Genomic DNA, 22,433 nt, shown 5'->3' with positions numbered 1-22,433 from the left:
TTGCTTTCTATTGCTATGATAAGCATCATGACCAAAGGCAACTGGGGGAAGGGGGGTTTATTTGGCTTAGAGGTCACAATTCATCACTAAGAGAAGCCAAGGCAGGAACTTAGAGGCAGTAACTGAAACAGAGGCCATCAGGAATGTTGCTTACTGGCTTTATTTTTCATGGATTGCTCAGCCTGCTTTTTTACACATTTCAGGACCATCTATACAGGGATGTGACACAATCACATTGGGATGGACCCTTCCAAACCAAATATTAATCAAGAATATGCCCCAAAGAATTGCCTACAGGCCAATTTGATGGAGACTTTTTTTAATTATGGTTTTCTATTCCTGGATGACCCTAGATTATATCAAATTGACAAAGAATTAATCAATACAATACCATACCAAGCAGATAGATTCTTTACCATGTTGGAACTATCTTAGGTAATGGGTTTCTGTATCTTCTTTCATTTGCATATGGAATCTTATCCCCTGCCAAGATGCTCTTGGGTCTTGGTTTCTCCAGGAAATAGAAATGGACCAGTGAGAAAGAGACCCAAAGTCTGGGCCTTGAGTGAGTTTGACATGGTCCTTGGGAAGGGATTAAAAAGGAGGGTAAAGGGGAGTGTTCATCTAACTCTCCACAATATGGCAGTTTCTTCCTTTGGGGTATACAGGAAATCATCCACCCTGTGTTTTGTTTTATTTTAAAAGGTTTACCCAATTGAATCAGACCCATCAGGACATGCACCAGGCATTTTTTTGGGGGGGGGTTATTTGTTTGTATTTTTTTGTTTTTTTGTTTGTTTTTGGTTTTTGTTTTGTTTTGCATCAACCAGCTCCTAAATCACAACACAGTGACATATTTGTTATGAATACTCTGCCCAGTTTAGGTTAGTTTCTGGCTAGCTCTTTTAACTTAAATTAACCTGTTTCTCTTTATCTACCTTTTGCCTCTGGACTCTTTACCTTTCTCTCTGTATGTCTTACTTTCCTGCTTCCTGCAGCCCCAGACATGTGCCTCTCTTTCTCCCTCCTTCTCTTCTTCCTCTTCTCATTCTTTTCTTCCTCTTCTTTCCTATTTATTCTCTCTCCCCAGCCATCCTGCCTATCCCTCTCCTTCCTAGCTCCTGGCTGGTCTGCTTTTTATTAGACTAATCAGATGCCTTAGGCGGTTAAGATGAAACAAATGTAACACATTTTCCCATAATTAAACAAATGCAGCAGAAACAAATGTAACAACCTTTATACAGTTAAAGTAACATTTCACAGTATAAACAAATGTAACATATCTTTACAGAAATATTCTACAAGGACAATTTCCCCTTTGTTAACTGACAGTTGATTGGAAATATTTCTAATATACTGGAAACTTACAGGAATAATGTCTATCACATTAATTAAGCCACCTCCAACTCAAGGAGAGAGAATTAAATACAGTAGGGTTAGTTCTCATTGGGACCATCTTGAAATTCTGCCTACCTCACAGCTAGAGGGTAGCTATTTTGTTTCTCTATGTAGCTCCTCATGTATCTCTAAGAAACCTGGTTTTCTGCCCCCAGGGAATCTGTTTCTGCTCTTGTGGACATCATACTAGACAGAAAAGAATAGCATGGCTTCATGGGTTCTCAGTGCTGAACTATAGCATATTTACCGAGGCTTAGAAAGGAGATGCAACCTTGCCCCATATGGGAAAGTCCTCCAAAGGTAATGCCCTACACATAGAACCCAGTTGAACTGTGTCCAGACTATTGATGTAAAGAACCTGAGAAAATAAAGGCGTTATTTTAAGTTACTAAGTGTTTGGTAATTTGACAGACAACAACATGATTCTTTTTAAAGCAGCGTCAGGGATGAAACCCATGGTCTTGCATAAATCAGGCAATGCCTCTGAGCTATATCTCCATGCCCAACCTGTAATGCTTTTTAATGTCACCTTGAAGACTCCCCTGTAACACATAGGTCTCATGCCATTAGAGTGCTTCTTCCTGATGCTTAGAGTCCATATCAGTCATCTCAGACAAGCCCTTTGGTGGGCTGAGAAGATCACGAAGCAGGTTACAGTGTTATACAGAAGGATGGACTTGCCTTTCCATCTGCTTCATGGAAATCAAATCTACATGTGCCCCCACCCCATCCTGGATTCGTGGAGAATGTGGGAATGTCAGTGCCGGAGTGATTCTTGGTCCACACATCCAGATTTGTAGTTACAAAAGGATAGTGTGTAAGTGGAGGGCAAGGATGAGTGAAGGGCATGATTTTAGAGTCAAGGTACACATTTTCTTATCATGGAGTCTATGATACTAATTCAGTCTATCACCCAACCCTTTGGTTAAATTCAAAGCCTGTCAAGTGGCATGGTTAAATGGTCAGTCACTTGGGGGGGCATCATGAATGCAAGGGAATGTCTCCCTAATCCTTCCTTGAGAAATTTTGATAGAGTAAGCAAGAACAATAGCAACCTAAGCAGTGGGGAGGCAGAGATAAAGGGCAGAGCTGAAGGGCAAATCTCTAAACACAGGGGTGCCCGGAGCAATACTCAGGGGAGACCCTGACCAAGCCTGGCCCTTGCGCACAGCTCCTATTGATACAAAGGTGGTTTGGATCATGATCCCTGGAGGGGAGCCTATGCTTGGGCCATTGTCCGTCTCATAATGCTCATGTTTATCGACCCTTTCCCATGTGCTGGTATCTGGACTGGGGCTGGTCATGCAAAAATAGTCAAACCCAGAGGCCAAGCTGTTGGTGCTCCTAGGGAAACAGAAGCATCCCAAGCAGTGAAGTGAGTGCTGATAGTTTTGTTTTTGTTTGATTGATCTTAACACCATTGCTTAATTTTTCACCTTTAATTATGCATCAAGGCAGAAACAATGGTGTAATAAACTCCCATACAGCAAACACCAAGCTCCAACCGTCTTTATTAATGTTTTAGTAATATTAATATCATGCTAGCTAGTACATTTTACTGTGTTTCAATACAAATTCGGGACATGTATTTTATTCATAAATACTTCAGCATGCCTTTTTAATGTTTTCTTTAATAATCAAGAGATTAGCTAAATGGACTTTTCATCCCAACACCTCTGTTCACTGCCACAGGGGACATCACAAATCCTGGATGTAATCCTGTGGGAGTTTTGCCAAGGTCTGGGGTCGTTGGATGTGGGCTTCCAGTAAAGGCACCTCGTGCACTGGGAACCCAGAACCTAGGTCCAGTGGTGGACTGTACTGATCTAATACACATTCTCTCCACACCCCCCAACTGAGCCCTTCTCTCTAACTGAGCTCTTCTCTCTGTCCCTGCTGCAGATTGAAATGCTAGAACACAAATACGGGGGCCACCTGGTATCCCGGCGCGCCGCGTGCACCATCCAAACCGCTTTCCGCCAGTACCAGCTCAGCAAGAACTTTGAGAAGATCCGCAACTCGCTTCTGGAAAGCCGCTTCCCCCGTCGGATCTCGCTGCGCAAAGTGCGGGCACCCACAGCAGAAAGCCTGGTGGCAGAGAAGGCACTCCTGGAGGGCTGCGGGCTCTTGGGGCTGCCGCTGGGGCGCTCGCCCTCCCTGCCACCCACCTTCGCAGGCTCGCTCACAGAGCTGGAGGACTCCTTCACCGAGCAGGTGCAGTCTCTGGCCAAGTCCATCGACGACGCCCTCAATACCTGGAGCCTCAAGACCATGTGCTCACTGCAAGAGAGTGGCGCGTACCAGCTTCACCAGGCCCTGCACCCGGGTGCAGGACAGCCAGGCCTGGAGGCCGAGGTCGGGGAGCCTGAGAGTGGCCCAGGTTCTGGAGATGAGACAGGCGGCCTGCCGCAGGGTCACAGCAGTACCCTCATGATGGCTTTCCGGGATGTCACGGTGCAGATCGCTAACCAGAACATCTCCGTTTCCTCTTCCACGGCCCTGTCTGTGGCCAACTGTCTGGGCGCGCAGACCACCCAGGCCACAGCCGAGCCAGCAGCTGGCCAAACCGAGCAGGGGGAAGCCGCAGCTCCGGACATCTCCGAAGCCCCAGCCTCGGAACAGGCAGAACCCCCGGGTGAGAACTCAGGAACGGCGGAGAGTAGTGCCCAGGGCGCACCTGAACCAGTGGTTGCTGAGGCCGTGGTTGAGGAGGCGGTGGCCATGGAGGCAGAGGAGGAAGAGGAAGAGGCTGGGCAGGCAGGGAAAGGGGCTGAGGCGGGCGGCGACAACTCTGAGCAGTTGAGCAGCAGCAGCACATCCACCAAGTCCGCCAAATCTGGCTCAGAGGTTTCTGCAGCAGCCTCGAAGGAGGCCCTGCAGGCGGTGATCCTGAGTTTGCCACGCTACCACTGCGAGAACCCGGCCAGCTGCAGGTCCCCCACGCTCTCCACAGACACCCTGCGCAAGCGGCTGTACCGCATAGGCCTCAACCTCTTCAACATGTGAGTGAGCTTGGAGTCCCAGGAAGGACCAGAGGGAGGGAACAAAGCGGGAGGGACTTGCTGGGTACCTAGTCCTGACAGCATCTTCCCAAGGCCCTCCCAGGCAGTTTGTGCCTGGCCTGATACCCCTCACCTGAGCTTCCAGGGAATTTAAGAAGTACACATATTTTTCTCGATGACCAATAACATATCAAGCATAGGTTTTTCACAACAATTGCTTTTTAAGATGAAGTGGTGATTTGGAAAGTGGGAAAATACAGAGCTGAGCACAGGCAAAATGAAGACTGCACAGGATCATTGAGAATAAAAATGAAGTTGGGAAAATGGAGTTGTTACACTGGGTTCACAAAATGAGGCATTGGAAAGAGAGGGGAAACAGTGTGAAAATGAGGTATAGTCCCGGTTCCGTCGGCAAGGGTAGCTGCCGTGCAAGCCTGGCAACCCGAGTTCTGTCCCCCACAGCAGCCATGAAGGTGGAAGGCAACAGGTGACTCCCCAGGGCTATCCTCTGAAGGCCTGCCAAGGCCATTCCCTCTCTCCACAGCAACAATTTATTTTTAGATAATTTTAGTGAGATGGATAGGTAAGAGGAGAAAAGGACAGGAAGGAAGTATAGAGAAGCAAGTGGGGTAGAAAAGGAATTAGGAAATGGGAGGAGAGAGATTACTGGCTGCCATAACTCAGAGACCCAAACAAGACTGCAACAAGCGCACGGGCTGCCAGGTGACACAGAGGAAGTAGACACGTCCTTCCCTGCCAGACATAAAGTCCATGAGACACTCATTAACCCTTTCTCGTCCATTTCCTCATAGCTCCCAGACCAGGGCATGAATCCTTTCCTGAACTCACTTATCCATACAACTGCTATCTATTGCATGCCAGACCTGTACCAGACAGATTAGTGAGACATGGCCTCTGGCCTCAAGATGCTCACTGTCTGCTGTTCATAGTCACCTGCAATCCTCCCAGCAGGATCTAGAGATTGGGAACATCCTTCTGTTTCCCAGAATAGCAACCAGGCACATGAAATCAGATACTCTCATCCATCCTTTCCCTAGTGAAGAACTGGTCTGATCCCCTCCCCCACACAAGGGATGGTACCTTTGCAAAACACAATACAAATGGATTGCTAGGGAAGCAGTCACAGGATAACATCTTGAAAATGTCAACCATTTGAGGAAAGGTTTCCAGGGCTTATTTATCTCCTCAGAGCCAGGGACCCCCAGCTCCAGGGGCAGCTGAAGTGCGGGGTGCATGAGGTACATCCCCAGACCACCTTGAGGTCTTTCAGGCAGGGACAGAGAAGGGAGCATCTCCCCTTGCTCCGGATTCTTGTTGAGTCAGACCTCTTCTCGCTTCAAGCCCCATACCTGTGCTCCACCACCACCACCCGGTGTGGGTGTGATGTTTTGCTCCCATGGGGCTCCCTGGTGGCACTTGGGAAGTAGATTTCCCTGTACAAGGAGTCAAGACAGCAGCCCCAAACAGCCTTGACTTCCTCTCTCCTCCCCGCTCTGACCCTGCTACAGAAACCCGGACAAGGGCATCCAGTTCCTGATCTCACGCGGCTTCATCCCTGACACCCCCATCGGTGTGGCCCACTTCCTCCTCCAGCGGAAAGGCCTCAGTCGCCAGATGATTGGAGAGTTCCTGGGCAACAGCAAGAAGCAGTTCAACCGTGATGTACTAGAGTGAGTGCCCACGAAACACCCCCTGCTCTCCCTCCTTCCATGCGTGCCCTGGACCCAAGAATTCTCATTGTTTCTTGGGTTTCTCGGGAGGTGGGAATCGTTGCTCCAGCTTCCTATAGCCAGCCAAGTGGCTATAGGTGCAGTCGTTCATTTGGTGGCAGGATGATCCTGGAGCCTTGGGACACTCTAGGGACACCCTAGGGCATGAGAAACAGGAAGGGGAGGTGATATAAACAATAGCTAACAAATAATTAATGAATTGTGCAGCTCTGACAGTTCCTGAGGGACAGCCCCTTAGCCTACCTCTCCCAGCAGCCCCAGGACACCCCCATTGCGAGTTTCATTTTCGTATTGGTAGAGACAAAACATGGAGAAAGCTGGGCTGGGGTGACCACATTTTCCACCCTCCCCACCCCCATGCCCCATCTTGGACCTTCTGTCCTTTTCTTTTCCACTAACTCCTTCTGCCCAACTGGCCCACGCTCCCAGGTGACTGGTTTGTCTCTCTCCTCTGGGGCAGGAGGGGACAGGAGTGACCCTGTTCCCCTATGGGCTTTGTCTGTTTTCTTCCGCCACCCCCATCCCCATGGGACTGGGCTAGCGTTCTAATACCAAGCCCACATTTGATCTGGAGCATACAGGACACAGGTTTTGTGCGGAACAATGCCATGAAAACTAATTGTCACCCCTCCCAGGTGACCTGGCATAGTAGGGAATGGATGAGTCACTGCATGATAAGAATCTCAGACCTGGGCCTACTGCTATGGCCTGTACTGGAGAAGGCCGGGTTAGGGACTAGTCTGGCAACCAAAGTGCTCAGGCTTGTGCTAGACCTACAGCAGCCAGCATTTCTAGTGAGAGCTGGCTGATGGGTAGATTTTAAGAATCAGCTCCTAGGTGCTATGTAACATGGGAAAGATGTTTGCTTAAATCCTGTTTCCTTATCTGTAAGATTAGAAATTTGGGCTGTGTCCTGTGAATCTGTGGTCTTTCCCATTCCTTAGTGCACCTACTGGTCAGCAACTGGTTTAGGGCAGAGAATTGCCTGCCCTAAATGTGGGGACCATGCTTTGTCATCCTGCCAGTGACTCTCAGAGCTGCCTTTGGACTTGAGGGCTGAGACTCAGAGAAGAACGAGATGACTGTTATTATTCATTCAATAAGCACTGAATGCTATTCTGTATTAAGAATGGACCTGGCCTGGGTATTCCGTGTTTGTGTGTGGGAACAAGAATGGCTCATGGTCTCGGGGGACTTACATGCCTGAACATTGATGGGGAGGGATGAGAGAGGAATGTAAAAGGCAACAAGAAGACCAAGGCTCTCCTGCTAGCATTGTGGGTGTGGGGAGGAGAGTAGAGGCAAGATGCTACCCCCACCAGTATCTTATGTCCCATGCTTTATTCTGCAGTACAGAACCCCAGGATCTGAACTCAGCCCCTAGACTGACTCAGCCCCACAAAACAGCACCCAATGGCCCAAGTTCAGTTTGTGTCTGAGATAGAGTTGCCTCTTCCTGCAAAAAGCCAGGAGAACATAGTCAAAGAAAGACAGCCAGTTATCACTACCAAGAGCCAAGACACTGTGGGCATTGGTCTGTTACGAGCAGTTTTCCCACCAGAGCTGCGTCAGCCCCAAATAACACACAGAGACACTGTATTAGATATAAAGCTGTTGGCCAGATACTAGCATTTCTTATTGGCTAGCTCTGCCTTAAATATTAATCCATTTCTATTAATCTAAGTGTTTCCACATGGTCTCATCTTACCGGAGAGAGGGTCCAGACCTTCTCCATCAAGTCTCTACATGTTGAATCTCCTCCTCCTACCTCTCCCTGAATCTTTCTTGTCTCCTAGTCCTGCCTATCTTGCTTTCTATTGGCCAACAGTGCTTTATTCATTAACCAATGCGAGAAACACATTTACAGAATGACATCTCTCCCTGCCACCCTAGCTAACTACCTGGAAACATTAAATAATGTGTGGCCTCCTCCTTACCCCCATTGGATAGAGCACAGGCTTTCCAGGGCTGCTTTGCCCTAGCTGGCAAGGCTTTGCTGGGATGTTCTACATGTCCCCTGCTCCTACCTGGAGACTGTCAGCAAGTCGCATCCATTGTGTACATAGCTGATTGCCAAACAGAAGATCATAAATCATCCATGCCCTTAGATATGGAGACATGGCAAGCCACAGAGTTCCCCGAGAAGCAGCAGTAGGAGGGAAGTTGGAGGTAGAATGACTCTCAGAGGGAAATTATTGTTTTAGAGACAACATTCAGACCCAGCATAAGGCTGGGGAACCAGAGCAAAAACTGCCTCAAATGCTTATCCAAGTCTGAGTGTATCATCAAGGGCCCTGATCCCGGAATGGGGCGCTTGGTGTTCTTGGTGGCAGATGGTTGTCTCTGTGCACTGGTCTCCTTTTCACAGAAGACACACTGAGAAAGGAATGTGCTATGGTTTGGATGTCAAGTGTCACATACCCATCTGCCTGATCCCCAGCTGCTGCTGGTGTTTTAGAAGGTTGTAGAATCTTTTGTTATCTGTCAGGTTGGCAGATTATAAAGCCCACCCTGGTTCTAACCCAATCTCTTTGCCTTCTGATCTGCTGAGATGTAAGCAAATTCCCCAACATTCCCATTGCCTTCCTGACCAAGTTCTCCCAGACATGCTGAATCATATCCCCTCAAACCCTGCACTAGAATAAATGCATTCTCATTTAGGTGGTTTGCCGTTGGGTATTTGCTCTCAGTAATGAGGAAAACAGTTAATACAGAAAATTGGTACTGACAGGTGGGGGCATTGCTCCGGTAAGACTAACCTTGTGGGTTATTGGGCCCTAAGCTAGTTAAAGGAAGCGTATGGAAGAGTTTGGAGCTGTGGTCTAGAGGCTGTAAGTAGAGCCTCGTGAGCTGTTAGAGTTTGGAAGAACAAAATGCCGATTGAAGCACAAGCAACAAAGGTCCAAACCCTGGTGCTGTAGAAGTGGTCAAGGGTTCTGCCGGAACCTGGGCTAGGAGCCATTCAAGTTACATCCGGTCAAAGCATCCATCCTACACAGATTTTAAAGGTATGAGTGAGACTGAATTCAGAAGCAATGGATTCTTGTTTTGAGGCAGCATAGCATTAGAGTGTGGCATTCTTATGACTTCACTGCAAATACAACAAACATGGTCATGATGTCACCATGAGCCCTAGATTCGAGATGTGAAGATACAAGGGTTGGTATTTGCCTTGCTGAGCTTCGGTCTTGCTTTGATCTGATCCTTCCTTGCCACCCTCCTGTCTTTCCCTTTAGAAACTGGTGTGTTTCCTTGATACAGTTTAATGCCAGAAATATGAAGCTTGTCTTTGGATTTTATAGAGACTGCCTTGAATCTCAGAAGTGATTTGGGGACTTGGAATTTTGAACAGTGTTGGAACCATAAGACTATGGTGACTTTGGAGGTTTTAATGAATGCATCTGGCATTTTGAAAAGGCACCCAATGGAGGCTAGAGGTGGGGTGTGATGGTCTGAATATGATATGCCTCCTGCAGGCTTACTTGTTTGAACACTAGATTTGCTCATGGTGCTATTTTGGAAGATTGTGAAACCTCTTGGACATGCAGCCTAGCTGGAAGACGCAGGGCTCTAAGGGCAGAAATAGATGGTCATAGCTAATCCCTGATTCCAGCCCAAGCTCTCTGCTTCCTAATCCACAAGGTGTGAACATGATGTCCATGCTCCCATTACCACCAACTTTCCCACTACCATTCCCTACCATAGTGGACTGTGTTCCCTCAAACTTCAAGGCGAAATAAATCCTTCCTACCTTAAACTGCTTCTTGTCAGGTATTTGTTCACAGTGTAGGAAAAGGAACCTATATAGAATGACTTCTAATAGGCTTATAGTCAAATAAGAATAAAAGATACCAAAGGGCCATGCCCACTCTAGGATGTTGGCTGTTTGTTTTTGTTGTCCATCTTGTTACATAAAAGTCATGGTATCTACTGAATTACATATTTTTTTCTGGAGACAGGGTTCCTCTGTGTAGCCCTAGCATTCTGACACTTACTCTGTAGACCCGGCCGACCTCAAACTCACAGAGATCCATGTTCCTCTGCTTCCTAAGTATTGGGATTAAAGGCGTGAGCCATCACTGCCCGGTGAATTACATCTTTTTAAGGTAAAGTTGACATGTTGAACTGCCTGACACTCAGGAGGGTTTCTATAAATGTTAGCTGTTTCCATTTTTATTTCTTCTACCTAAAACTGAGAGGCACTGGAACCTCTCTGTGCTGCTTTTTTTGGTGCAGAAAAGTGTGAATGTGCGTGTTCTGGTTTGATGTCAGGTCTGCTCACCGGATGAGAACTTGCTAGGATTTGTCAGGGAGGGATGGGAAAGAACAGGGAGGGGGTGTCCTTCTGGGGACTACCCTGTACCTGAAGACAGCCCTTCTGAATGTAGAGAAGAGACCCCTTGCAAGCCCAGGTATACATAGGAGCCAGGCAGGGTTGATCTTTTAGAGCTAACTCTACACACACACACACACACACACACACACACACACACACAGAGACACACACAGAGACACACACTTTTCACATGGCTGGAATTTAGCTCTGCTCTATTTCCTTCCTGAAGTGTTCGCTTCAGCGAGTTTGAAGGCCGGCAGATGAGAGAATGTTCTGGGCCAGCTGTGAGCAGACTCTCTCCTGGTGTGGATGATTCTTTCGGATGTGAATCACATGCCCAGGAGGACACCCGTGTCTATCATTTCAGTGAAAATGCTTGAAGGGCAACTTTAGGGTTAAGCCCACAGCCGGGAACTTTTCTGGCATATTCCTTCCTTCTACTAGTTTTCTCAGTGTTTTGTGAAGTTCCGGGACACATTAATTAGCATTTGATGTTGGAGTCAGGGTTTATGACTTCATCTCCACCAGCATATGTTGGCCAGCGTGTAACAGGCTTGTTCTTCCCAGGACATTTTGAAATGAAGACAGATTGTCTGTCATATGATGCAACAGTTTGAAGGCCATGTGGCCTTCCTTTCTGGCTAGCAAGAAATCGTTTGAGAACATTTGACCACTGTATTGTGTGTAATTTCAGAGCACACCTTATGCCTGAGGAATTCCCTTGAGGAGAGGAAGGTGAGGCTGGAGCCCAGGGAGACCCTGGAAGGATCTAGAAGAAAGGAGAGAAAGGACCACGCAGGGAGAAGACTAGGTGCTCTTTCCACAGCTTTGGAAAGTTCTCTGCTACCACTCAGAGAAGCAAAGATGTCTTGGGGTAACATAGTTATATGGTTGTAATATGGTAAGGCACTTAGCTTGGCATATGTAAAGCTCCAGGTTCGAGTCCTGGCACTGTGAGAAAAAATAACATCAGTGGTACCTCTTCAGGGTCACAGCCCTGACCTTCCACCTCTGTAGGTGCTCACCCCTTCTCTGATGTGGCTGAGGACTCTCTTGAACAGTAAATGGTCACAAAAGATGAGGAGTTCATTACTCCCAGAACTGGAGGCTTTGGGGGCCTCAAAGATAGGGTGGACATATCCAGGCTTGAGGCTCCTTCTGGTATATACATTGGGATTTTACACAAATGGACTTTTCTTTTTTATTCCTTTTTTTTGGGGGGGGGGTGTTAAGACAGGGTTTCTCTGTGTTGCTTTGGAGCCTGTCCTAGAACTTGCTCTGTAAACCAGGCTGACCTCGAACTCACAGAGATCTACCTGCCTCTGCCTCCCGAGTGCTGGGATTAAAGGCGTGCACCACCAATGGACATTTCTAACTCCTGCCCCTTCCCGGTCTCTCAGGGCCCCTGCTCTGGAGGGACCATTTTCATACCCCATGTAATATTCAGTTGGGGGCTCCAACTAGCCACTCTACCTTGAGACTTCTAGAAGGGACTTCCAGGGAGTGAGCTTGCCCTGCGGTGTGTCTGTGAAGCATGACAAAGATCACCCGCTGTTTCAAGCTTCCAGGATGTGCCAGCAGGATGGGCTCAGCTCCAGGAATCTCCCATGCAGGCCTTGTTCCGGCTCAGCAGCAGCTGTGCGAGTGCTCATTTCTAATAATGCAGGAACCAGGAAACAGGGAAGTTAGGGAGGTTCCCCTTGGCCACACAGCTCATACATGGCTGAGACCCGAAGCTGGGCAGAATGAGCCCATGTTCCCACGACACACACATGTCTGTGCCCCAACCCACGAGAAGCGTGATCTGCTGCATTCGCGGTTCTTACCCTCTCTGCTTCTGAAGCATGAAAGGCCTGTGGGGCTCACCTATTGCTCAGTCCTCTCACCTTGCCGAGGCAGAACGGGCATCCAGAAAGAAGAAATGGCCGGTCCACTGGTCAGTGGCAAGGAAACTGAGTGGAACCAGGTATAGCTCCTCTCCTCTACTCCTTTTATTTGCTGTGCTCTGATTCTCTCATCTGGGAAAGAGCGGGGCAGAGAGTGAAATCCCCAAGTCTCAAGAGGTCTGCACTAGATCCGGTTTCTTCTGCTTGGTGTGCATTTTAAAGTGCTCACAGATAGCTGGCTGGTGGCGTCATTCAGGCAGTTAGCTGCTGGTGTAGGAAGGGGTATTCTCAATACCTCTGCTGCTAGGGACTTTCAATCCACTCACTTGCCTAGCATGTCAACATGGGCTGGATCTCCAGAAACAGTGAAAGCCACTGCTTGCTAATCCTGCTATACCAGGACCTACCTTTTATGTGCATCATCTTCTTAAAACTCATAACGGCCCTGTCCAGAAGACGTGACAGGCACTGTGTCTGTTCTGCAGAGGAGGGAAGTGAGGCACAAAGGGGCTTAGCGACTGCTATATAGCAGACACAAGACTCAAACCCAAAGGCTTGACCTCTTCCCATGCCCCGCACGGCTACAGCACAGTCTTAGCCCTCAAACTGTGGTACCCTACTGGCAACATCAGCATCACTTAGAAACTTACTGGTGATGCTAACTCCATCTCTGCTCCAGGACCACTGAATGAGAAACTCTGGGGTGGAGCCCAGTAACCCGGGGTCAGTAAGGGCAGCAGGAGATTCTGAGACATGTTTCAGTTTCATGACCCCTGTCCACCAGCAGGCCACCAAATTCAGCAAGAAAAACAAAATGTGTTCTGGCATTCATAATGATTTCTAACTTGTCTGGATAGTTAGAACTTAGTACTATCGATTCCTGGGTCCTTGAGTGTGCCTGGCAGGCATCCCTTTGGAGGTGGCCTGAAAGAAGACTTTTATTTTTAATTTTTATTTTTATTTTACATATCAATCCCAGTTCCCTCTCCCTCCCTCCCTCTGTCGCTCTCTCCCACCCTCTCATGCCCCCACCCCCCCACCCCACATGTAGGGTGATGCTTTCCAGGAGGGATCATCAAAATCTGTCAAATCATTTGGAGTAGGGCCTAGGCCTTCTCTCCTGTCCCTAGGCTAAGGGAGTATCCCTCCATGGGGGGTGTGCCCCCAAAGTCCTTTTGTGCACCAGGAATGCATCCTGGCTCCACTGTCTGAGGTCCCTTAGACTGCTCAGGCCTTCTAGCACTCAGGGGGCCTGAGTCAGTCCCATGCTGGATTCCCAGATATCAGTCTGGAGACCCATGAGCTCTTCCTTGTTCAGGTCAGCTGTCTCTATGTGTTTCTGCCGTGTGGTCTTGTCCTCCCTCTCTGCACCTGGATTCCAGTTCAGCTCAGTGTTTAGCTGTGGGTGTCTGCTTCTGTTTCCATCAAGCTATTAGATGAGGGCTCCATGATGGTGGATAAGTTAGTCATTGATCTCATTATTATGGAAGGACATTTATTGTAGCCTTTCCACTGTTGCTCAAACTGTGGTCAGTCTTTAGGTCTCTGGACATTTCTCTAGGTTCAGTTTTCTCTTCAAACCTATAATGGCTCCCTCTTTTATGATCTCCCTCTCTCTCTCTCTCTCTCTCTCTCTCTCTCTCTCTCTCTCTCTCTCGTTTATTCCTCCCCTGACTCAGTCTTCCTAGTCCCACGTGCTTTCCTCTCCTCCCCTTCTCTGTTTGTACCCAGTGCCATCGTGGGCACCATAGAAGGTCCCCTGAGATCACCCTGTTTCCTTGGCCCCATTTACTTTCCTAAAAGGCCTTAACCTTTACAGAGCATGTTCCGAGTTCTGACTAGAGAAAGTAACTCTCCAGTGGATGAGGATATTTTTAATTAAATTGTGTAAGCCAGCACTGCAGAACAAAAGCAGGGTGCCTGCATCCTGGGGCCTTTTCCCCTGAAGCGCAGCTACTTGCTTCTTCCCAGGCCTCAGCTGGACCACACTGACAATATCTTTACCATCTCTTCTGGCCAATTAAAAACTCCCTGCTGATGTTATTACCTATTTTCAGCTCCCGACCAGTTCCTTTGTCTGCCAGACACTGTCTTGCTCTCCTTTTAAAAGAAAGAAAAGCTCCTGAGATGACGCAATTCATTTTGATCACATTTGTGTAGGATGCTTCATTTCCCTGCAACACAAATTGATTGGGTGAGGAGATCAGTGTTAGCAAGCAACTTGATGCAAGAGCATATGTGTTCATACAGATGCAGAAGCAGCTGGACCTCCTGAGGTATTTGCTGCAGCCCCCACCTCACCCCACTTCACCTCACCCCGCCCATTGGGACCTGCATGAAAGGAGGAAGCCCAAGCAAACCCTGTCTTCCCACCCCTACCCCTGATTCACTGGCTGATCCAGCCACAGCCCTCTTAGGTAAGCTCAGACAGACTCTTGAAAGTCGCGCATGTCCACACATCCTGGCACACTCACTTCCTTCTGCAGCTGAAGGAAGCAAGAAGTGTGTGTGGCCCACGCTGCTTCACCAGCCAGCATCTATAATCCTCCAGGACACTTCCCTGGCAGAGGTCTGGGGTCAGTTCCACATAATTTTGGCAAAGGAGACTGACTCGGTGATCCTAGGCCCCTGGGTAGAGTTTCCAAGGGCTCTTGAGTTTCTCTCTAGATGACCTTCAACTGCACAGGGTCCTGTTTCATTCAACCCATCCCTCACGCACTCATTCATTCACTGACCCTACAAAGGGAAGCAAAAGTGAGACTAGCCTATCCCGAAGCAGATCCAAGAAGCAACATGTTCTGACCATGCAAGGGATTTTTAACGTAGACAGAAGACAGATCCAGAAAACCATGGAAGCCAGGGAGACCAGCAGACCTTCAAGGTTGGGATTAGGTGACACAAAGGCAAGACTACAGGAGGGAGCCAGGAGGAGGGCAAAGGTGCTAAGGCCTGCTAGCTCTGCTGGGAACTTGACCTTCATGTAAGGACGTGAAAGACTCTGAAGAAAAGCAAACGGGAAGCCAGTGAAGACCAGGCAAGCATCCTCGGAGGATGGTTCTCAAAGATGATTTGAAGGCAGAGGATAAGAAAGGACCAAGTCCATAGCCTCAGCCCTGGCTGCAGCAGGGAGGGAAGTGGGTGGATCCCAGAGCCTGTGGCAGGTGTGGGAGGAGAGAAGAGAGCTGGGTCACTGTGAGTGGCCTCCTGAGTGGGTGAGGATTAAGGACACTCATCCTTGCATATAACGAACTGTGCTTGTGGCCTGGCTCATTACATTGGAGCAGATATTTCCTGATACGTGTACATAAAATTTAAGTTTTAAATGGAAGCATGTGCTGCACCTGGGAACATCTCATTTGCAGAACTGATTGAACTGGACATTGTCAAATATTCACTTAAGCAAGTCAAACTGTTAAATATCAGGTAAAACAAAAGATGCACAACAACCTAGGATCTATGCGAGAGAAGTCAGCGCACCCTACATTCTCATGGATGCCACCCAAAAAGGACGTTCAGAACGTCAGATGACTCAACCAGAATGAAAAGTATGCCACTCCAGTTCCAGCGGAAGCAGCGGTGACGCACTTGCACCCAGCTGGGTAGCACTGTCGTTGTGTTTTTATAAGCAATATAAAGCAATGGGGACCCAGCAATAAGGGGACTCAGTGGGAGAGACAACCCTGACAAGCTCTCAGCTGCCATAGCAATCAGAGTCACTGCGCAGAAACTAAGGAAGGGTTTTAAAGACAGGGAAGAAGGCCTGGGGTCCACCTCTAAGACAGAGTAAGGGGAGCGCCTAGAAAGAGAAAGGGCTTACCCCAGGGAGAGGCAGTGTTCCCCATGTCTGTTGGAATGACAAGAGAGTCCACTGAACTTGGTGACATGGCGACCGGCGGTGGCCTTGACCAGAGATGGTCAATGGGTGCTGAGAACACTGGACTGGACCGTGAAGAGAAGTGAGGGTGCAAGATGGCGTGAACTGAGATGCCTTCCTGAAACAAAAGCAGAGGCAAAGGGAGTGACTGAAGAGTAGAGACGCATCACCACAAGGATTTTCATCTGTAAACTAAAAGAGACACACATTGGGTCTTAATTGTGGTTGAAGGGGCTGTGGGGTAGAGTTGTTAAACCAGTGTGTATAAGGCTGTGGGTTCTACTTCTGGTTCTGGAAGAGAGAGAAAAAGAGAAGGAGAAAGAGGGGGGTGGAAGAGGAACAAGTTAATAAGTTAGTAAAGGAGAAATAACAACTCAACACAACTTCTCACACAGTGGCCCAAGATAAAGCCTCGATCTAGCCTCATGCTCACCGCAAGTCCTGGCCCAGGCTATGGGACTGATTTTGGGACACTTGTCTTCACAGCTCGCATCCCCCTCCATCCTTCAGTCCAGATTCCTCTGAGCTGTATCTCAGCCTCTGAACCTGCATTCACCCTCCTCTTCTTTGACCCAGACTCAGCCCAACAGGGCTCAGACCCCTACAGTAGCATCTTGACTGAGCTCTGGCCCCTCTTGTTCACTGCTCCCTCCCTTTCATTCCTTCTCCCCCAGCAACCAGAGTAATCTTCAAGAAAACTGGATCCTATCGCTCTATTGCTTCTACCTTGCTCAGGATAAACTCTAGAATCCTCATAACTGGCAAATCTCTGTCAGGTCAAGACCCTGTCTGCCCCAAGCCTCTATGTCCTCCAGGCTCCCTTCCTTCCTACATTGCAGACTCACCAACCTTTCCCTAGATTCTTGGAATTCTTGTCTACCACCAGACCTTCGTATATGCATCAACCTCCTCCATCTATCTACTTCTCCTCAACAGTGAAATTCATTTCTCAGATCTCAACTGATTTGCATGTTCCCTAAGAGTTCTTTATGGGCACAGCAATACAAAATATGTTTTCTTCACCTTTGTATAGAATATGATCTTTCTCCACAAAGAACCTGCAATGATTACTATGGATTTTGGAGGATGGAAGGTGAGAACCTGAGCTGCCCTTGACCATGTGACCCTCCTGCCCCAGCCTCCCAAGTCCTGGGATTATAGGTGTTTGCCACCATACTCCTCTATAACTAAATAGTTTTTTGACTCTGCTTTGAGAGCATGGCTCCCTGTCATTTTTAGGGTTTCTATTGCTGTGATAAATACCATAGTCAGAAAAGTAACTTGTGGAGGAAAGTGTTTATTTCAGCTTACAATTCCTCATTACAGTCCATCATGAGGGCATGAACACAAACAGGGCAGGGGCTCATGCAGAGGCCATGGAGGGATGCTGCTTACTGGCTTTGTTCTTCATAGCTTGCTCAGTCTGCCTTCTTATAACACCAGGTTCACCAGTCCAGGGGTGGCACCACCCACAGTGAACATGTCTCTCCCATATCAATCAGCAACCAAGAAAATGTAGAAACCCTCAGGGAGAAGAACCACAGTAGCACCAATCCTGAGAAGCAGGGAATGCTGGGAAGGTGGGGAAGGTGGCCAGGCTTGCCCAGAAGGTGTTCCTGGATGAGGTCTGTGCAGCCCCCATGTAGGGCCAGTATCTTCTATGAACATGTTACAAAAGTAACAGGTGATAGTTAATATCTCATAAAATCCAGATGATTGGCTTGTTACATTTTAGTGAGATACTAGATTAGTTACTTTTCTCATCACATGATAAAATACTTGGCAGGAGTAACTTAACAGAAAAGTTTACTTTAGGTCATGGTTTGCCCTGTGCAGCCCATCAAATCTCGAAAGGCATGGTGACCTTCCACAGTAGCAGAAGTGTGAGACAATAGCTCTTCCCTTCTTGGGGGAGGGTTGTTATTGGTTGCTTTTTGGCTCTTTTGGGGGGCCTGCCACCCAGTTCCCATATACATCACACAAAGGCTTATCCTTACTTATTAAACACCTACCCTTAGCTTGGCTTATTTCTTGCCAGCTTTTCTTAAATTATCCTGACTAGCTTTTGCCTCTGGGCTTTTTCCTTTCCTTCCTTCTGCATATCTTACTTTCACTCTTACTCCGTGGCTGGCTGGCTAGCCCCTGGCATCCTCCCCTCCTTCTCTTGTTCCTCCTTTCTTCTTGTTTTCCTTTCTCCTTCTATCTATTCTCTCTGCCTGACAGCCCCACCTAACCTTTCTCCTGCCTTGCTCTTGGCTGTTCAGCTCTTTATTAGACCATCAGGTATTTTAGACCAGCAAAGAATCACAGCTTCACAGAGTTAAACAAATGCAACATAAAAGAATGCAACACATTTTTGCGTCATTAAAACAAATGTTCTGCAGCATAAACAAAAGTAACATACCTTAAAATAATTTTCTACAGGAGAGGGGTTCAGGAAGTATGGTGAGGGAACCAGAAGAAGGTTGCCAGGGGCTTACATCTGCCAGCAAGGTCCTGAGCCCCCAAAGGTCTCATAACCTCCACAACAGTACCATCATGTGCCAATGCACATGAGATGTGGGAAATGTCTCACATTGAACACATAAGAAGCCCTAAAGTAACCCTCAATAAGCAAGGGTCCAAAAGGAGCCCCCAAGTTTTGGTAAACAGACCAACAGTCTGCTTGCTCCCTTTAGGGATTCCAGGTGACAAAGAAGGATGGAAAGGGGAATTTTAAACACTAGCAGATGCTACAAAATGAAGTATAGAGAAGAAAAATGAAGAAGGTAAAGAATGTAGAGATGCCGGCCAAGCCTTCTTGAAGGAACCCATGTTGTTAGGGTCACAGGTGACAGTCCTAAAGATGACTGTCTACTGGAGTGACAACACAGTCTGCCACCTAGTCACCTTCCTCAGGAGGATACAGACCCCATCAGGAAAGCAAATAACAGCTCCCTGAGTAGAGGGTGGGGTAGCCACTGCTAGTCACAGGGAGGTGAATTCCAAGCCAGAGAGCTATGCCCTTGGGCACCATTGTTGGGGGTTCCATGGTACCTTCATAGGCGGGCTGTGAGCTCACTTCGCTTCTGTGTCCTGCTTAGGGAATATCAGAGTTGAGATGAGGGTAGGGTATTCCCAGGTCTTATATAACCTTGGCTAATCCACCATTATATAAGAAGTGGCCTGCTATTATGGAAGAATGGGCGCTTTACCATGGCTCAGCCCATTATTTTACTTTCCAGCTGGGCTTTGTAGCTAGAAAAAAAATCAGGATTCTCCCCCAGGATGTCTAGGATTAGAACACTGATGCTGCTGTTAGGAGCACGGATTGCTTTTGCAGAAGACCTGTGTTCAGTGCCCAGCACCCAAATGGCAGCTCACCACTGCCTGGAACTCCAGGTCCAGGGGATCTGATTCCCTCTTCTGGCTTCTGAGAGAATTGCATAAGTATATTGCCCTCACACACATGCAGACAAAATACTCACGCACATAAAAAATAATTAAAAAATAAACCACTGATTCCCCAAGGTACATCCCAGGGAGGCATTGAGGGGTGGGGGATGCTGCATTTATCCATAATTCCCGCCCTTTGTCCCTTACTACCCCACACAGAGTAGTAGCCCAGATAGCCTGGGAGGGTAAAAGCACCCCCCCCCACACACACACCAAACACACCAAACACACCAAAGTCTGCTCCCTGGGGCTTGATGGTGGCTAGACTCACACTTCCAATGCTTGCAGTGAATGGGCTGAGCCTCCTCCTTCCCTCTGCTTCAGCTCAGCCCCTGGTTTCCACATTTCAAGTATCACTCAGAGAACTGATGAAGAATGCAGATTCCTAGGCTAGCCTCCAAAAGTTCTAATTCACTGGATCAGGATGGGGTCCAGAGAGCTGTATTTTAGCTAACATCTTCTCCATCCCAGCTGAGGGATCTTAGAACAGGCTGGAAGATGCTGAATGAGAGGCTCTCTGGCCCCATGGCAGTCCTCCAGCCCTGTCTTGGGATGGGAGCTGTTTCTCCTGACTGCTTCCCTGAACTGCTCCTGGTCTCAGGCTCGTGGTTCATTACCGGAGTGCTTAGCCACAGTCCCCAAGCCAGTGAGCCGGTGAGGCAGCAGGCTGCATGTCACCTGAGTAGAGGACTAAAAACTAGGCCATTGTGCTTGGCTGGGCAGATCCCACCCCAGCAGCTGCAGCTTCTTTCCCTGCCTCCAGCGCCCACTTTTTCCACCATCTAGGAGAGAGACTTGGCCCAGAGCTCTGGGGGCAGAGGGACAGACACAGAAAGGGGAGGGGAGTGTTCAGGAGCCCACAGCAGAGGGATGGGGGAAGGGCATAAAAGGACTAACGGTCCAGGCCGGAGAAGCCTCCAGATAATTAGCCCATTGGAGCCACGGGCCAGCCTGGACCTTGGAGGAGCCAGGATCTTTAGTCAGTGTTGGCCCAGCTGAGCCAACAGCTCTCTTCCTTAGCTTTATAAGGCCCCCACTCTGGGATGAGAGGGTACAACGTGTTCACCCTCTGCTCCACACTCAGGCCCCTTACTGAACACATGGCGTCTTCCTTATCCTGTCTTTATTTCTCTGCCTCCTCTGTCTGCTCCTTTCTTCTCTTGTCTCTTCCTCTTGTTCTCTCCTCTCTCCTCCAATAGTCCTTTCCTTCTTTGTCTCTCTCTCTCTGTTCTGTTCTCCGTTGGCCTTCCCTGGCCCCCTCTGTGCCTCTGACTACAGGGCTCACACCACACCTGCTCTATCGCATCTCTGGCTCTGACTTGGGCTCCGCCCCCTGGTATTGCACCTGCTCTGTCTGTCTGTCTTTGCACCCCCTGCTGCACATCCGTCTCCTTTCCCAGGAGAGCAGCACTATGGGGCTTGATGCCGGCTCCTGCCTGGGCTGAGCCATGGGCACCCACACATGGTGCTCCCTCACAAAGTGCAGAGCAGAAGCCAGTGAGCAACCAGAGTGCTGTCTACCTGGGTGGGTATAGAGGATCTGCCACCCAGGTGCCCTTCTCTGCTCCAGACTGATTTTCAGGCTTGGCAAGCCTTTTGCCTTCATGCTCTTCCTGCCCCATCCATGAACCAATCCAGACAAGCTTGAGACTAGCCTTAGAGAGCCCAGTGAACTCAGCTGAGGATGGCTATGGCTTTACCCAAGGCAGGGAGGAGAAAGAGGAAGGGACCTAGCCCCCCTCAACCCTCCCTCCTTAGCACTCTCTGGGGTCGGACCTCACTTCCTCTTCCTACTCCCCCCTCAGAGGGGTGGCAGAGTCCACACACCTCCATGCCCAGATCATTGCTTCCTGGAACCTCTCTTTGCTTTCACATGACAACTGGCAATAGAGTTGGGGATCTCTTGGTCTTCCGAGATCATAGGAGAGGTGGGTTGTGCTCAGAGCCTGTCTGCACCTCAGCTGGCCACTCTGCAGATGTGTGATAAGCCCTTGTTGGGAGTGCTGGATGCTGAGCTATGTGAGGGCACCCTTGAAGGGCAAGGTGACTTATGCCCACATTGTGCTGTGATGATGTCTGCCCGGCTAACTGAGGAAACAAGGGGCAGGCTGTGAAGGAACCAATAGGGAGGTAACTACGATGGGGCATGTGACAGAGATGACAGCCATCAGCTCTGAGAGCCTGTGGGCACCTACCAGTCACATCATGATAAGCCTCTCTCGGCAGGAAGGTCTAATGTTGGAAAGATCAGATCTGCAGCATGGCCATGCCCAGATTCCTATCAGCCCACACAAGACCCTTGGAGTAGAGCACCCAAGAAGGAAGTGATGGGTTTGGTCAAACAGGGGAAACACTCTGTGTAGGTGTTGTCCTTTCCAGACAGCCTGAGAAAAAAGGGGTGCTAGAAAGACTCGCCCACTTGGAGACCCTAGTGTGGAGAAAGGGGCACCTAATCAGTCTTGATAGGATATATGCTGTCTAGCATTTATCTCCATCCATTTTTTTCCGAGGTAGAATCATTTATTATCCTTCTGCTTCAATGTTCTAAGTAGCTAGGACTGTAAGTATGCGCCACCATGCCTGGCTCGTCCCATTTCCAAGTGTTGTTTGACCATCAGATCTATGGGGCTCAGAGAGAACCTGGATCCAGAACAGAAAGGCCTGAGCTCAGCCTTCCACTACTCTTGGTGGTACTGGGCACCAGCTCATCATAGTTGGCATTTTCTTTAGGCTGCTAACTAGCTCCCAAAT

At 48.6% G+C, this 22,433-nt stretch overlaps 1 protein-coding gene across 1 annotated transcript in view; it reads left to right on the top strand.

The window, feature by feature from the left end:
• Positions 1–22,433, top strand: part of Iqsec3 (IQ motif and Sec7 domain ArfGEF 3) — a 92,257-nt gene that overhangs the window by 53,545 nt on the left and 16,279 nt on the right. Inside the window, exons 4-5 of the mRNA XM_051203706.1 lie at positions 3,301–4,400; positions 5,930–6,091. Coding sequence (XP_051059663.1) covers positions 3,301–4,400; positions 5,930–6,091 — 1,262 coding nt within the window. The remainder of the gene's footprint in view (positions 1–3,300; positions 4,401–5,929; positions 6,092–22,433) is intronic.

The sequence above is a fragment of the Phodopus roborovskii genome, unplaced genomic scaffold, assembly GCF_943737965.1.
Source record: "Phodopus roborovskii unplaced genomic scaffold, PHOROB, whole genome shotgun sequence".
Taxonomy (NCBI): Eukaryota; Metazoa; Chordata; class Mammalia; order Rodentia; family Cricetidae; genus Phodopus; species Phodopus roborovskii.
Note: the sequence above shows the minus strand (reverse complement) of the source record. Positions and strands in the feature narration are given on the sequence as shown.